This window comes from Pomacea canaliculata, linkage group LG6 (genome assembly GCF_003073045.1).
Source record: "Pomacea canaliculata isolate SZHN2017 linkage group LG6, ASM307304v1, whole genome shotgun sequence".
Lineage (NCBI taxonomy): Eukaryota > Metazoa > Mollusca > Gastropoda > Architaenioglossa > Ampullariidae > Pomacea > Pomacea canaliculata.
Window position 1 is genome coordinate 15,900,686 of NC_037595.1, and position 17,762 is coordinate 15,918,447.

Below are 17,762 nucleotides of genomic sequence, written 5' to 3' on the forward strand. Positions count from 1 at the left end.
AGTTCAGTTCAGAGATTTGCAAGTCTGATAGTAGTTGTCAGTGGTAAGATAAGTCCTTGAAGGGCCATCCTGTCAACCAGTAGACAGGTGCTGGATGTTTGGGAAGATCACAGTCAAAAAACAATTGTACTTAAGGGTATTTAACACAAACAAGAGCACACAAATACTGCTTCAAGTTTTGGTCCTGTTGCCATCTTTGTTTTGAATGGATGGTGATCAGAGGATGAGATTGTATATATATGAATGGAATGTTACTTTTTGTACATGCCATTTAATGGCTAACCTAAATCAAAAATGAAATTAAGCTTATAACTTGCTAGCAGCTTAGCAAAACATACAGCTTTATTATCACAAAGATATGCAGCATTTTTTTTTTTCTTTAGAACACAATGATTGACCAAAATTCACACACCTGACTTCACTGAATGCTGCAATCAGCATTTGTGATGTCTTGAGAAATGTCTCAACATCTTTCCAAAACTACACAAAACTGTGGTGTTCAAAGGCTTTTATCTCTTGAATGAAACATTGATTGGAGAGTTAATATCTTTAAATGAACTAGACCCACTCCTTTTGTAAGTAATCTTCCACTCAGCTTTCAATGTTAACCTATTACTCTGTTCTTTACAAAGAGACCAAGCATAGAAACAAAATTTGTTATAAACTACCATCTCCTTTGACAAGACAATTGATATCAAAATCAGTCAGCACAAATGTAACTAAAACATAGCAACCACACACTGATAAAGGTTTTATAAAAGGTAAAATAAAAAAATAGAAAAGAACCTTATCCTTCCAACAAAAAAAATGGAGAGACAAGTACAGATGCTAATAATGATCAAGACGTGACAGCATGAAAGAAACTGGAAGAAAGGTTATGCTAATACAGTAATCCCTTGTTATCGCGGTCCACTCATTGTGGCTTCAGTGTATCCAATTTTTTTTTGGGGAAAAAAATCAAATTTTGTATTGTGGAGTTTTTGCTATATCACATTTAAGTTGTGTACTTCACTGGTGAGTACCCATATAGGATTTTATATGTTAAAATTACGTAGGCTTAAAAGTGTAGAAAGTGTTCAAGCGTATGAAGTGTTTATAAGAGTGTGGGAAGGGTTTAAAATATACATTAATAATAAAATAGATAAAATGCTGCTACTTCACAGATTTTCACCTATTGCAGGGGTTTCTGGAACGTAACCTGCACAAAAGGTGAGAGATTACTGTAATGACCAAGAGGCAACAGCATGAAAAAAACAGGCAGAAGAGTTCTACAACTACATGCATGATCTACACCATGTGACTGTGCTGGTGATCCACACAGATCCTGGTTTACGGAGACGGAAGTTAAATACACTGTATACAGATATGTAAAAGAAAAATCCAAATTTGATATCTTACTATCTAACAATGCATCTTGCAGCCTTGACAAACGTATGTTCCATCTTAGTATACACTTTCCAGTGCCAGCTGATATGTATGTGTAAACTCATGATTGAGAGCAAAAACACTAGAATTAAGGATATAAATCAGGTCTGCAGGAGGGGGATGGCCTTAGAGACTGTAGCCATATGGGTCTACTGTCACACTAGGACCCTTTGACTAACAATAAAAAAAGACAAAATACTTGTGTAAAGTAAATGGCTAATAAAACAAATCTCTGAAATACTTTCCCATTTACTGATCAATCCAGTATGGATCATTAAGAACATTTGAATAGTGAGTAATGTTTATCCACATTATATCTGGCAAAACAAGAGCAGTACAAATTGATATGTTACTAGGTAACAATGTGAACATAGAAATAAAGCAAATGGAGAGATTTTCTCAAAATAATCAATGTCCAAAGTCAACAGCTGCTTAAAAGTATGTAGAAAAGTTAATCAAGCTGATATCAAAGGAGGACAAACTGGATGTGTGTATTTTTTTTTTTTTTTGGGGGGGGGGAGGGTCTTCACCAATATTCTGGCAGGTGAACAGTTGCAAGTTCCAATGCTTCAGTGCTTGACCTTGAGACCAAGCTTCCTGGCTTATGTCATCTTAAGAGTTTGTGAAATAGACCTTTGTACAAGTATCATCTCCCAGGCATTCATTAAAACATTTTTTTTAAAAACCCAACTGGTGAAATCATTTCTACTTCATTTGCTATTCATGTGGATTAGTCCTTCTGTGATAAATTTTTAGCTTCTAGAACAGTGTAGTCTAGGACTTAATGAAGTGAATGAAACCACGGGTTTGCAAGCGCAGAGAAAACAGAACATCAGCAAGGTTTGACGATACATATAGAAAAACAATAAAGTAGAGCTTGAAGGAAACAGCAACACGCAAAAATTTAAAAACAACCATAACCACTGTAAATCACTATAGGAGACAAAGGTAAGAAATGAATGGTTGGGACATTGGAGGGTGTACTGACAAGATAAACCCAGCACTGTATCTGCGTAGACACGGTGCAGAGTAAGGGACCACCATCAGTCCTCAGAAACCATCGAATGTGTCGAATTAATCAACTCTATGTGGAAAAAAAAAAAGCCTAATCAGTTTGACAAACCACCTGGTTCTCCTTTTGATTGTTTAAAAACTCTCGCATGTACATAGTTGTTTTTCAAAAAGCTGATGACACCTATAGCTGTAAAATGGAATTTCTTGCTCACTCTCTTGCACATTATACATGCACAGGTATACCGGTATGTGCACACCACCATACAAACACTATTTATACAACCTCTATTGTACTCAGCAGAAAATTATTCAACTGAATGTAAAAAAAAACAAAAAAACCGTAGTACTGCAATATCTGAGTACGGTCACCATCTGTTCACAGTGAAGTGATGCAATATCGACATGAACAAGTATGGCTCAAAGAGGTAAAGAGCTTTAAATACTCAGAATCCACCCTCTCCAATGATAGCAGCTCCACAACATATATGCATCAGGACTGGTACAGCAATAACATCTGTTTTACTACAACAAGACTGTACAAGTTCCTGGCAGTTCCCACCCTGCCATATGAATGAAACATGGACTCTGCTGATACTGAGAGGAGAACCCAGGCATTTGAGAACAAGTGCCTGAGGAGGCTACTCCAGATCTTGTACAGGTAGCACAAAACCAATGACTTTGTGTGAAGCACAGTCACCACACTTGTAGGACGCTAGGAACCACTACTTGCAACAGTCAAGCAGTATAAGCTGGTCTGGTTCAGCACAACATTCTGTTAAAGACTGTCCTTAAAAGTATCTTGGAGGAAGATCAATGCTGAGGTCAGAGGAAGGTCAATGATGAGGTGGCCAGAGGAAGAACTGGCTTACAAATATGAAAGAGTGGCATTCATCACCGCTCAAGACAGGCCAGAGTGGCAGATCTTGTCAGCTGCCACATCTATCCATGTGCTTTCTGCAAGGACGGGTATTAGTCAAGGGATAAATGGATCAATATAAGCATAAAGTCATCATCTGTCCACACTGAAGAACCATACAGAGAACCATATACCTGCCTACACTGAAGTACTGCAACATCTGCATAAAGTCCCTATGGCCAACAGACAAGCTATGCTGACTGCACACAGCAGCAAATGTATCACAAATTGTCCATAAAAAAATGGCCCTCCCTTTTGCTAAGATCACAAGAAATTTGACAGAAACTGTTGTTTTTCTTGTTTTTCTCACTCTTGTTCCACTCTTTGGTTCTCAGAAGATAGCACTCTGGCACAATCATCTCCCATCAGAAGTAAGGTTGAGAGAACTGTGGGTATGGCCCTGACCACTGTTAGTTCTGTCAGACTGCTTTCTGCCAGGCCTGTAAGGCTTCTATCGTTGACTTTGTGGTGGATTCTGTGGCTGCTCCTGAGAGTCAAAATCTGATGTCCTTTGAGGTATTTCCTGATGTATTGGGGGTGATGCCTGCTGCTGCTGTTTTTGCTGTTGCCGCTGTCGAATCTGGTGGATGCGAGACCTCACGATGTTGAGATGGTTGCGGATATAATCTGCAGATGGTTCTAGTGCCAGGGTGTCAACGAGGCATCTTTCTGCACGAAGCAGGTCACCACGCTCCACATACACCACACAGAGGTTGTGATGAGCTTGCACGTTGTTTGGCTCATGCTGTAAAATGGTTCTGAAGTTCTGGCCCAAAATAAAGGAAACAAAACTCATAAATTAATCCAATAATATAAAAAAAAAACAAAAAACGATCAAATAGGCAAAGCAAGGGAATGGGGAAGGGGGGAAATGTAAAAGACAAAAAAGTGAAGGAAAGAAGGTAAAGACTAAGTGACTGAGTGAAAGAGATGATAAGAAATAAAGGACAATAAACACAGTCAAGTTAAGAAGAAAGCATAAGACTTTAATAAACCAGTGATGGTTGAATACATCATGTTTCACGATTAGCCAGTGACTGAGCTGAGAAGCTAAGGTCTTAACCAATGGTATGAATGTCAGTATGCAAGAAACAGGAAAAGATATAAATGGACAAGGGGACTGAACTAGATTAAACAAGTGTAGACAAGGGAACTGAACTAGACTGGGCAAGAAAGGGATCAGGAAGTATGCTGCAATGTGAAACAGTGACAGGAGAGATGTCAGCCAACAATGAAAGAAACTCTTAGTGCTCAAGCTTTCTCACATGTCTCTTAAAGCATCGCAAAGATTACCTGTTCTGCAGCATCCAGATTCTTAAGGTGGTTAACATTGAGGTCTCCCATTAAAATCAGGCCTTTAGTGTGATCTGGGTAGTGCTGTAGGTGTGCACAGACAAGTGTAAAGACACACATTCATTCTGAGTTATTTCAACCATTAGGATTTTACATTAATTTGAGGACAAATTATTATTGATAATAAGTAATGAAACATCTTGGTATAGTGAACAGTCCTAAAACATTTAAAAGATCTTTTCCATGTAATGTGCTTTCTTATGATATGTTGCTAAGCATGGCACCCAAAAGACCTGAGGAATGCTAATAATCATAGCAAGTTAGTATGAGAACAGCTTATTACACCTGGCCAACAAAAAAGTCTATTAACCTATTCAATAAAAAAACTGCTGAGTGTAGCCACTGATGTGACACAAAAATTATTGCAGCCAGGTAACCTGCCACAGCTTTGAGTGCAAGCTGCCATCTCTTACTTCCATCTCCATTACAACTAACATCTCCTCTACATCTTCCATCTAACATTCACACTTGCATCTCCACTGTATCTTCCATGTAACACTTCCATCCCCATGATACCAGTGTACTTTTATACAAAGCAATTTACACATCAAGCTTTTAGATAAATTATAATATAGCTGATAACTTATTAAAACCCAAACCAACTACACACAGTTAGCAGCTGCTCCAGGTACGGAACTGCTTCCAACGGACGGTTGACATCATTGACCAGCATTAAGGCCAGGTTAAACAAAGCACTACGGAACTTGGGGTCCAGCTATAAACACACATACAAATATAAACATTTGAGGAGTTTCTTATTTATCAACATCTTTCCCTGTGAATAATTTAATCTCTGTTTACCTTACCTTAGCACCTAGAACTGTTTTTCATGAAATCTGTGTACTTTACAAGTTGCATAAACTAAAATTAGACAGTGGTTTGAAATGGTGGAGTTCCCCTCCTTAGCCACCTGCAACCCTCCCATAGCACACAGGCCTGTAGTCCTACACCTCAATTGGATTCTGACATCTATTATATATTGAAAGCACCCAGCATAAACTTGGACAACCTAATGAAGCTCAACTGAAGTTGTAAAGTTCTGTTGTACTCCATTGTCTATCATACTTCTGGTATTGTTTTCTTAAGAGCTTTACCTTCTCCATACTGAGCTTCTCTTGTGGTGCTGAGATCTGACAATACTGTAAATATTCTACAGTCCTTTAGCCCTCCTGTCCATTTTTGCATCCAATAATATGAATGACTTTGATCACACTCCAATGTTCATGTTCACACCCACTCATGTCACTGACCTTAATCACATGCTCCTCCTCACCTCCACACCCACTCACCTGAACTGCTTTTTTGAAGTTGATCTCAGCGGCCATGAAGTTCTTCTCATCCATGGCAAGCATAGCACTGTTGAAGAAGATCTTGGGGTCACGGGGGTCGCCTTGTTCTAACTTGTGTAGCCTACAGGTAGGACAAGAAGGTCTTATTATGTATGACCTACTGCAGCTCAGGCTGTTTTGTCTGTCTGATGCTCTCAATACATTATTACATCTTAAATGTGATAAACATTTTCTTTTTATCATGACATTTACATACAGTTTTTCAAGTTGGTTTAACTATGCCACTAAATTCGAGATGCCAGTAACATAGATTAATCCATTTAATACAACTAACCAGGCATCTTAGAAGATCAAAGCATGTCTTCTAGTCAAGAGAAAAACTAATGTGCTCTCTCTCTCTCTCTATATATATATATGTTCTAGTCAAATGACTACCATGTCACATGAGAATGGCTAACGAGATATGTTTCTGACTTGTAAAATAAACCTTGGGTGATGGAAATACACATTTCTTGTAAAACACACACATAGAAGAGAGAGATATATATATACACTGAATTAACTTAAAGGCTACCTCCTCACAGCCTCTTCTCTATCCTTGGGGTTACCACCCTCTTGCATGAGAATAGCAGAATTGTAGAGGGATTGCTGCATAAGATGTACACAGATAGTAGAAAGGCATGAAATGATCACGTGTACATAACAACAACATATAACACATTAGAGTAAATATCACATCTTAAGGTGAACACTGCTCACTGACTGATACTTTAGTTTTTGGCCAACTTATCTAAACTCACTTGGAAGCTCATTTCAAGTATCTTTATAAAACTAAGATTTACTAGTATTGCTTCCATCAGTACTGGAAAACTAAATGTTACTTTTGTTGATGATTAGAGAAACAGACTGAAAGTTTTTCAAAAAAGTTCTGAACCGAAAAAGAACAATCTTACAGCAACTATTTCAAAGACTTCAAATTTGAAAATGAATGCTACAAAAGCAAAATTATAATGGGAAGAAAGTGACATTAAAAGCCCTGGAAAAGTTCATCACACACACTGCTCATCACATGACCTTTACACACACTACATACAACTCACCACATGGTCAGGGTCTATTTTCAGAGCATTCTCAAAAGCTTGTCGTGCTTCTGCCATGTGTTTTTGTTCTAAATGTACGACTCCAAGCTGCAACATGCATAAGACACTGTATATTACTGAGATTTGGATAAAACATCAGTTACTCACCGGTTACATCAATGGACTTAAAAAATAAAAATCGTTACTACTAATATATAAATAAAGTTAACATCCTGCCAAACTTAATTTTTCAAAATTGTTCATGCAACAGAATGTATATTAAAAGAAAATTGGAATGAAATGTAAAGACCTTCACACAGAAATTAAAAAGTGCAACATCCATATTTAGTTGTGAACATTTTCAGAAACTGAAGACAGAATGGAGGGGAATTTTGTAGTTAGCTATGAAGACAGAATAGAGGGAGCTGTAGTTAGCTATGAAGCAAGGAATGACAATGGATGAGACAACTGCTGTAAAAGCCCTGACACACTGAGGGAATGAGACAAATGCTAAAAGCCCTGACATACAGAGTGGAAATGGCCAAAGGAAAAGGAGCAATAGATAAAAAAATGGTTACGTCCCCTTCTGATTGTATCTTGTAAAAAAAATAATAATCCACTAAATATTTTATCCACTAAATAAAACATAAAAACAAAGATTTGAGATCTCCTTGTTACCTACATAGCAACAGCAATTTTAAAAGGTGGAAGAAAAAGAAATCAATAGTTATCTCTGCAGGAATGCTGACAGTCATTTATCGCAAAGAAGCAAAGCAGAACATAAATATAGAAAGTACAGAACTCTGCTGCACGTCTGGTGCTTAGAACTAGGAAACGGGACCATAAATCACTCTTTTCCTTTGTTTTCCTCACTGGCTACCCATCCATTCTCACATCCAGTTCAAACTGTCTGTGCTGTGTTTTAATTTCTTTCTCTACTTTTCTACTTCCTACTCGTCTTCCTCGGCTAAATCCTTACACTCTGTTCTTTTTACCTGATTCATCTTTGCGTTTTCTATATTTGTCTTTTATTAGTAATCAGTACTATTGTTCAACCTTCCATTCCTTAGTATGTTGTCCGTGCCTCATGTTTGTCTCAAGCTCTAAGAGAGCATTCTTTTACAAGCATGAGTATGCACTATACAGTTCACAACTTTATTATCATTATTATTACTTAGAGATATAAGTCAAGGACTATATTACAGAAGGAACATGTAGTCATTTGCCATTAAGACCAATAATAAAATATAATAGGTGGAGCTGTGTACAAAGAACTTCAAACTCTGCCTAAAACTGTAGGAATAATAGAGGCAAGTATGACAAATGACAAGAAAACTCACATTGAAATGGAGATCAGCGTTTCGTGGCTCTACACGAATGGCATCTTCATACGTGTGTTGCGCATCCGCTATTCTGAAAAAGGAATGTCAATATTTAAATTTTGCCATATAAACATCCCCTTTAAATACAGGAATTTCCTCATATTTTAGATATGTAATAGTTAATAATATTCTGCTTATTCATTTATAGTCTGTCATGATGCTCTTACTCTGATGAACTATTTTCTAGGCTGATAGATGGCTAGAAGGCTGCATCTAGTTCGTCCATTTCTACCTGTCTGTGAAAATAAAAATCTCTTAAGCTGATATGTACCCTGATAAGAATTTGTTATTAGCTGTTCCTACACTCCTGTCTAGCTAATTTTACAAAGATGTCTGTCTCCTAAATGTAAGCCTTTATACACCTACCTGCCCAGTTTTACAAAGATGTCTCCCAAGTTGATATAGGCTTCTATGAAGTCTGTTCTCATGGAAATAGCTTGCTGGAGTAGCTGTCCAAAAAAAAAAAACTTTATCACTTGCTTGCAAATGAATGGTCTCATTTTATCAATGCATCACCATAGATGCTAGGAAGGCTGACTTCTACCTTAAGGAGGCAAAGACTGGTTCAACTCTGGAGAAGATGAGGAGCAGACCTGGTGTCGGTTATTATAATTAAACCAGATTTATAATAGTGCAATTTTCAATCAAAGAATCAACTCAATGCCCTTTCCACAGACTAATAAACTTCAAAACAGATTGATACAAAAACTGGGTTTAAACAGAGACCAAACATTAACAAACAATTACACAGAGATATTGCAATAAATAAAAATACAAGGAAGAAAACAAAATGCTGCACACAAGCATGAACAGAACATCTAAAAGATAACAGTAAGAGTTGTGGTGAGGTGGAGTCTACAGCTGTAAGCTGTACCATTTGATGAATGTCAGCAGACATAGTCACAGTGCACACAAGTCAAGACGCCCAAAGCATGCATGAATGCATGCTCACATGGCAACAAAGACAAGCAGACATATGACTACCCATGTCTGGCATGTACACACAGATTGCTGGCAGAGGTATCGCCTCAACACAAAGGCTGTGCACAACAGTTCACAAGACAGAAGGTTGCAGTCCTTACGCACCAATGAAGTCATTTTGTTGGAAAAGGAACTGGTCTTGATTATGTATAATTAATGGCAATCCTTTATCCCTAATAATGGCAGCCTTTATCCCTAATCTAACTCTTTACAAAATATTAGCCTGCTGCAACTTTTGCCCATCCTGTAAAGAGGGATAAGAAGGGAGCTGACTAGCTGAACAATGGCAGGCAAAACGCTGTAGACAAAACTTTATTATAGTCTACTGACCAACCTCTTTTAACAGCTTAGCAGGTGTGTAAAGAAGTGTTATTTGAAGTCTCTTAAAGCATGTCCAATTGTGCTAATCAATACTAGATTTTTATTTCTAAAAAAATCATTTGCTTATATATGTAAGTAGTCTCACATTCCTGGCTTCCTCCAAGCGGTGAGGATCTTTCGATACAAGGTTGGCCAGGTTCAAGTAAGCATTCAGGTGGTTGGGTGCGACCCGAGCAGTGTAACTTCGACCTGATAAAGAAGTTCTTAAATTTAAGGGTCTTACACATATTTCTTTATGGCTTCAAAAGACAAAAATAGATGTTTTGGGACTAGATGTGATATATATATATATCATATGGGTGCACATACACCCATATAATATAAATATACACACACATCTGTGTATGGGAGGAGGTTTGGTGGGGGAACATCATGAATTGCAAGATAGTGTATATGATGACAACAGTCAACAAACAAATGAAAGGGTGTAATCACCTTAGATCACTAAAGGATGTTACCACCAAGAATTGACAAGGCTAAGAAATGAGAAGTAGTGGAACTAAAAATAAGTTATTGGAAGGATGAAGGTCACAGATGATTGAAAGGAAAGATAAAAGTACATAGCTGCAATAAAATAAAAAACAGAACGCTGGCTGGCCTTTTATGATCGGAGGAAAGAGACTGATGGCTCTGCGATATGCTGCCTTCAGCTGGTTGACTGAGGTTGAGGTTGTTGTAGGTTCTTCCAACGTTGATGTGAGCACCAATGTCATCAGGCTGCACACTTCACAAATACAAATGGTAACAAGGTATCATCAAAGAAGCAAAGTGAAAACATAGTTTTCTGGTTTTCAAGAACTTGCCAGAACACAAGCACTAATAAACCATAGCAAACAATGTGCAAATTTCTCCCAGCATTTTTGTAAAATCCTTTGCTTTGAGAAGTAGGGAGAATGAAATAATGATTTGTGCAAAAGACACTTTGTATGAGTACTCTCTTTCCATGTACCTTGCTGCCTTCTCAAAGTAGTCTAGTGCCTCCTGGTACTTCTCCACCTTCTCCAGGGCATGGCCCACATTGTTCCAGAGCTTAGCATTGTCCTGGTTAACTTTCAGGGCTGATCGGAACAAAGAGTACTCTGACATCCTGAAAAAAGTTGAAATCATCACGAACACATTGTTTACATACAACGTCAAAAGATTTTTTTAACTTTAACTTTTTGGATTGTAACCAAATGCATATTTACAATCTTTGAGTCCCTCAAAGTGATGAGTGCTGCTGTGAAAAAGACCTTTAGACTGTGAAGGAGTTTGTGAGAAAGTAAAAGAATGACTTTGTGACAAGATGAACGACTGTAAATAAGTCAGATATGACCAGATACAAGACTGTATATGATAGACTAATTATGAAAAGCTTGATAGCAGACACAATCATATGCCCTTGTTATCATTTCATAAATGCATAAAATATATTTCATAGTGAGAGCTTGTAGCTGTATTTAGCCTGGCTTACTGGCCTGCTAAATGTGCAGAGTGTCGTCTAACATGTGGAGAGACAGGTCAGAGTGAAAGTTTGTCATAATGTTTTGCTGTAGTCTCTAGCCATTAATTAACAAAAGGACAAGTCTGTGAGTCATGCTCAGTTTCTCACAGTCCTTTCTAGTCATTAACCAGACAAGCAATACCTATGAGCATTGTCCTCTGTAGAGGAGATCCTGTCAACAAAGAAAACCACGAAAGCCTGAGAGGCTTTCCAAGAGAAAAACAAAAATGAAGGCATGTAAGCATGGCTCACTCACCAATCGTAATTCCTGACAAAGGTCTTGGCACTGTGGCACAACAATAGCAGTGTCATCAGCAGGTACATCAGACCTCGTAGACACCTAGACACAACACCATCATCATTAGCATCTTTATCAAGCCTCTCAGACACCTATGCAAGTCCCAATGCATCATACAATTTCAATAATGTAAATTAAAAATTCCTTGACTTACCTTGTGTACATGCATGCATGTGTGTGTGTATACAGGCGTTCATGCATATACATGTTCAACATAAATGTAATACATTCTCACTGTCAAAAGCACAGTTTCATTTGTCCACAAGGCTCATTTACACGAGGCTATCTGACCATCTGACAGCACCTGACCTACAGAAATATGATCTGCAGTAAACTATACAAAGTCTGTATCTCACTTTCTGTTCTCTATGATGATATGAAAGCCAAGGGCCACTAGAAGACAGAAGCCCAGGCTTGGCGTGTAAAGAATTCGCTCGGCAACAACAAAGCCCACAGGGAAGAAGAGGTTGGAGGCTGGAATAAATGGAAGCACCAAGAAGGACAGGCTCTGAAACAGTGAGCAGTACATGTGAACGGTATCTGTAAATAGAACATGTGAACAACGTATGCAAACAATATTTATAAACAGTAAACACAGACAGTCTACAGTGCAAATGGACAGTATGTTATGAAAGTGGAAAGTGAACATGATGATGGACAACAATCAGCAAAAACAGACAAGACAAAATGAGGCAGAGAACAGTAAATGTGTATATGTGAGGCAACAGACACCAGACACACGGAACAGCAGCTGATTCATAGTGTTGGGTGAATAAAAGCTCTAGAATGATATGGCAATCAATGTAGCGGACAGGTAAATGCACATAGTGTGGGGTGGACTAATGCTCTAAAATATGGCTATCAAAATAGTGGGCAGGTGAATGCACACAAACAAAGGGACAGAATTGTTTGTTTAGCTAGTCTGCTAATGCAATAAAATGTAAAAGTATCAGCAATATTATCTTATGTCAGCACCAGAGCATACAAACAAGTGCTAGCTCTTAAAATCTATCAGTTAACTTTAAACATTTCTTTAGAATAGGCCAAGAGGCTGAAAGGCTGAAAAATGATCTATTTGACAAGAATTACCATGATGATTGCCCGAGAACGTCTTGTCTGCTCAAACAAAGCATAAACAGTAAAACTTCCAAGGACCAGATAGAAGGCTAGCGTTGCAAGGTTGCGCATGTCCACAAGGGAGGTAATGATTGGAATGGTGCCCATGGTCCAGTCACAGCAGAGACCACTGGGATTCAACAGCAGCCAGGCGTTTACAGGCAGGAGATAATTCAACGTCAGTTGTCTTGCTGGAGAAGGCGACACTGAGGCTGGATTGTCAAACCTGAATATATCAGGGGGAGAAAAGTATGCAAGTTTTTGTTGAGAGAACAGGTGAGATAATACTGCACTCAGTTGCCACATATATACAAGTATGATGTCCAAAAATGTACAAAGAATATATACATAAATTATATGTTTGTTAAAGCATAAAGGATGCATACAAACATAAATTATATATGAGGAGCAGTCAAATAAAACAAAGCAAATACAAGCCCAGGTCCACTACTTTTCATTTGAGTGCCCCATAAAAAAAAATAGATATATAATGTTTACAAATACAAAGGATGAATAGAAACACAAAGGATATCAGACACATGGGATTAGCGCTATATCATGCTCACTTTGTAAAGACTGGAAGCTGGGCCCCCATGACCTTGATGCGAGCAAAGAGCAAGAAGAGTGTTGAAAAAACTAGGAACCCAGCTCGCATGATCGACGTCTGCAGCCAACCAGCCAGCTTGGGCTTCCCTTGAATCACGCTGGTCAACATCCATAGCAACTCTGACATTGTGGCCTGTCAGACAGTAATTAGACAACGACAATGACCAGCTTTATTTGTCCCAGCGGGCAATTTGAACATTAGAACAGATGTGGACAATACTGTTCAGACTATTCCTATCATGGACAGAGAGATTGCGAAACCAGCATACAAAAGAAAAAGACAAAAGACTCTCAATAAATGACTTATAGAAACGGCCTAAGATTGTTTGACTAACTGAAAAACTATTTAGGCTTACACAGAAGGTATATTCTTTGTTGGCCAAGTTTAACAATGTGTTCAGTGGCATGTGAGACATCCAAAGCAGTACATTTGCAAATATGGATGTGCTACAACTTATAACATACCCTTTCAAACAGTGTGAATTCAAGACAACATACATCAGCTTTCAGTTACGATCTTTTTTCACACCTGGGTACTGATGGAGACTCTAGTATATGTGTATTCCCTTTCTCAGACTGATGCAAACACATACAAAGAAACACTCAATATAGACATACACACAAAGAGAACAAGAGACCAGGCAAAGGATGAAAGACAATGAGCACCGGTGTTACTTACTCTCTGGGCTACAAAGACTTCATACACACAGCACACACCTATCACGGTAATGCCCTGTTCCTTGCATATTACAGCCACTGTCACCAGAATCACTGTCATAATCAGGGGTCGCCATGCTGTGAAATACAAGGAACAGAAAGAACAGAATCAATAAAGTGGCAGCTACAGCAATAATTACTGCAATATTGGCACTGTGGAACTACATCTTGTGATAAAAGATTATCTCTCTCAGACTGGAAAATACTAGCCCTGTAATCTAACCCCCACTCCCCACAAAATGTGGTCAATACCCTGTCAACTGTTTTACAGTTCACTTTACAAAGGATCAGTGCACACTATTCAAGTCTCCCAGTATTAGTATATTAGTGAGTCCTTTAAAAGAAATACCAATAGGAGATCTGTATCCTGTGCACTTGGAATACATCAGAAAGGCTGCCAAGAAGAAGATGGAAGACAAGCACTCTGCTCTGCCTACTACCCCAGTTACCTGTAAAACAAATGATGGTATCAGATGGTAGTCTGTATACTACCTCAGTTATTTGTCATAACAGAAATACACACCAAGGACAGGCTGATTATTTCATCCTTCTACCCCATCAACACACACACTCTTATACACATACAGGACTAAAAGTTTGAAACAAGAATGTGTGATAACACCATTCAAAAACACAGTTAGTTATTTCCCAATATGACTGCCAACATGTTTGTCACTGAAGTTCAAGTCCTTGGGGTTACATTTACAGGTTGCATTGCTTGGATTTAAACCACATTTTAATGTTGGAGTCAACAGACCACCACTCTGCTGAGTGGCTAATCATGCAGGTCATGGAGGTCAGTCAAGTGCATCTCTAGAACATGACAGGGAATGGGCAGAAGGGTGGTGAAGCCACCCCAGCTAAGTCCAGATTAAAAATAAAAATGGGAGAGTACTCACAGCTTCTGTATGAACTGGGTGAACAGCAAACAACATGGCTGCAAGAAAACTGGTACTCTCCTTGACAAACATATTGCACACTCTGCAACAGTCAAAATTAACATAAAAATAAAAACCACTACCCCAGATACCTGTAAAAGAAACGATAGTAACACTTTGAATCAGAAAATATCACTTCAACAGATGTTTTACAGGAAAGCACTATATTACAAACCCAATTGTTCTCCTGAGATGGAATGTCCAAATAACCAAATAGTGATGGTTTATGGATAATATGTAAAATGATTATCTAGTGCAGACAACAAAAGAACAGGGGTTTTATCGATTGAAAAAATGGTTCTCCTGCTACTGAACAACACAGTTCAGTTGGTTCTCAGGATGCTTATCACTAAAAGATTATATATAGTCTCCAATTGCTTAATGAAAACAAATAAAATAAAGGAAAATATGAAACAGAATGACGACAGTCAGGTGATGGTTGACCAGGTAAATGGCAAAACAAGGCTGGCAACATTGACCAAGTGTCATTTACTTCATAAACAAGATACAAACAATGATGTATTGTACAACACTGACCAGGCGCCCTCACTACAAATACAAGATGCGATGGCATCTGGTACAACACTGAACAAGTGAAACTCACTTCATAAACAAGATACACACGATGGCATGGAGTACAACATTGACCAGGTGGTAGGTCATGGGCTCCAGTTCACTCAGCATATAGTTAAAACGGAATGTCAGAACACACAGCGGCCGATAGGACTTGTGACTTTTTTCCTACAGCATACCAACAGACAAAAGATATTATAAAGTTTAATTGCACCACACTTATGTTTCACAGACACTAGTGTTTTTGAGCTCATGATATATAAAACAGAAGAAATTTTTTTTAAATCCAGCATGAAGCTGTCTTTTACATGAAATAGTCTTTTTCTCTTCACAAGGACATGAAAGTCCAAGGGTTCATCCAAAGCCAAAATGTTACACTTTAATGCCCCATCTAGAGATTCTGTACAAGGTAATACCACATACAATGTTCAAGATAATACCACATACAATGTACTTAAGAAAGTAGATATGTCACCTTGTGCATAGGTGTTCCCCAGAAGTCATTCCAGAAGAGGTCTGTGATAGGTGTTTTTGGTCGCAAGTCCTGGTTCTCAACTATTGCAGACATGTCATCAAAGACAAAACCACAGTCCAGTGCATTGTGGTAGATAGCTAGTGTAGTGACTACCAAAATAATGCTGTGCAATGTGAACTGTTCCATTTTTCTTGCCAGCTGCTTTACTTTCTATTTCAGCTCAGTCATTTGGTCACCACTCCTCAAATTTTCTGAAATCACACAGGCAAAATGTTTCTTTAAACCCACCGGATGTTAATATTCCATATATTTCCATTTTGTTTTTCTGATATAATTAGACATTCAGTCATTAGTCAACCTATTCATTCACACATGGACAGTATTTGTACTGTGTTTCGTAGGAGTATAGATGGCTGGATCAGTCAGTATAGTGATGTATGTTTTTCAACGTTAACAAAACAAAAAGTCTAACCTCCCTTCCCCCTCACAAATAAATCGGTGCGTCTCTCTTCTTCTGCGGAAACGCACTATGTGAACTGAAAATTCTGAGGCGTTTGTTATGCACAAGCCCTGCTACCTGAGCGTGTGCCAACTCGCTGGATTGACAAACGGGTTAGGGAGAGATCAAAAAAATATATATATACACATGCAACCATCACCTTGCTCTGTGATAGTTTAAAAGGTCAGGGATGCTATACTTGCTAATCCACCTGTGAAGAAGCTGGCGGCTCACCTGAAGCGTCTGCTGGCGGCCGCCATGTTGGGGACGTCAATGCTGAGCGCTGTCTGTCAGTTTCGTACACACTCTATTTTTAGCATCTTTACCTGCAGAACGACATTCCTGGCTTCTGCCTGTCAGGTAGCCCGTGTTTGTGGCTTTGACTTGTGACACTCATCATTCTGCTTGTTTGCAGCACTTGAAATGTTAAAACGTGTACCTCTGGGTAGCAAAACTGTGCCCCGTAATTCTCAGGTTACGGATGAAAGTCTGCAGTTGAAACACTGGTGAATGGCTTGACACAACCATGGTGACATATATACATGTTCAAACAACAATAACAAAAAGCTACAGCAACTGCAGCAACAACAAAAACAAAAAGAAAGGCTGTGTTTCTCACGCCGCCCCTCCTTCACTCTCTATATGACGGATATGAGACGGAGTCTAGGAACGAAAAACAAAAAAGTATTTAAAGCAAACCTTCACAGTTTGGGATGTAGATACAACTATACATGTACATTTCACCGAGTCATACATATCTATCTTGGGATCATTTAAATTTGTTATTTAAGTGCTTAGAGTAAGAGAGATAACATTTAAATCAGGAGGATGTGTTCAAGATTGCTTGTGTGTGTGTTTTGATAGCCAACTCTGTTTGTGTACGTGTGCGCGCGCTCGTGTGCACCCACGCATGTCATATAACTAAGTGTGGGCGTGACAGAAATCTCTTTTCCGTAGATTCTCGGATATGGGAGACCGAGACAGTTGGAAACTGGGTGAACTGGAGTTAAAAGCACAGTGAAACAACGACTTAATTGTGTTTAAAGGACTGCTAGAATGACTGAATTAGGTGCAGTAGTTACATCCGTTAGCACACGTTAATTTCTGCTGTAGTGAGGTAAAATCAAAGTACGGCCGTGAAGGAAGGCGGGAGAAGAGTGTGTATAGTGGCGTATAGGAACCAGGGGGGCAAGGGGAACAGCCCCCCCCCCACTCAAGAAAAAGGTACTGAGGTGAT

General features: G+C 38.7%; 1 protein-coding gene across 1 annotated transcript; it reads right to left on the reverse strand.

The window, feature by feature from the left end:
• Positions 1 to 387: 387 nt before the first annotated feature.
• On the reverse strand, positions 388 to 16,812 carry LOC112566023 (transmembrane and TPR repeat-containing protein 3-like). Its single transcript, XM_025241946.1, is given in 22 exon segments — positions 388 to 4,121; positions 4,649 to 4,732; positions 5,319 to 5,423; positions 5,998 to 6,118; positions 6,572 to 6,645; positions 7,098 to 7,184; positions 8,417 to 8,489; positions 8,825 to 8,907; positions 9,906 to 10,009; positions 10,419 to 10,458; positions 10,460 to 10,544; positions 10,770 to 10,907; positions 11,560 to 11,643; positions 11,958 to 12,109; positions 12,691 to 12,943; positions 13,284 to 13,456; positions 14,003 to 14,118; positions 14,390 to 14,489; positions 14,940 to 15,021; positions 15,583 to 15,719; positions 16,027 to 16,277; positions 16,686 to 16,812. Coding segments are annotated over 21 exon segments (2,592 nt in total). The 5' UTR covers positions 16,213 to 16,277; positions 16,686 to 16,812; the 3' UTR covers positions 388 to 3,806.
• Between the last annotated feature and the right edge of the window lie 950 nt (positions 16,813 to 17,762).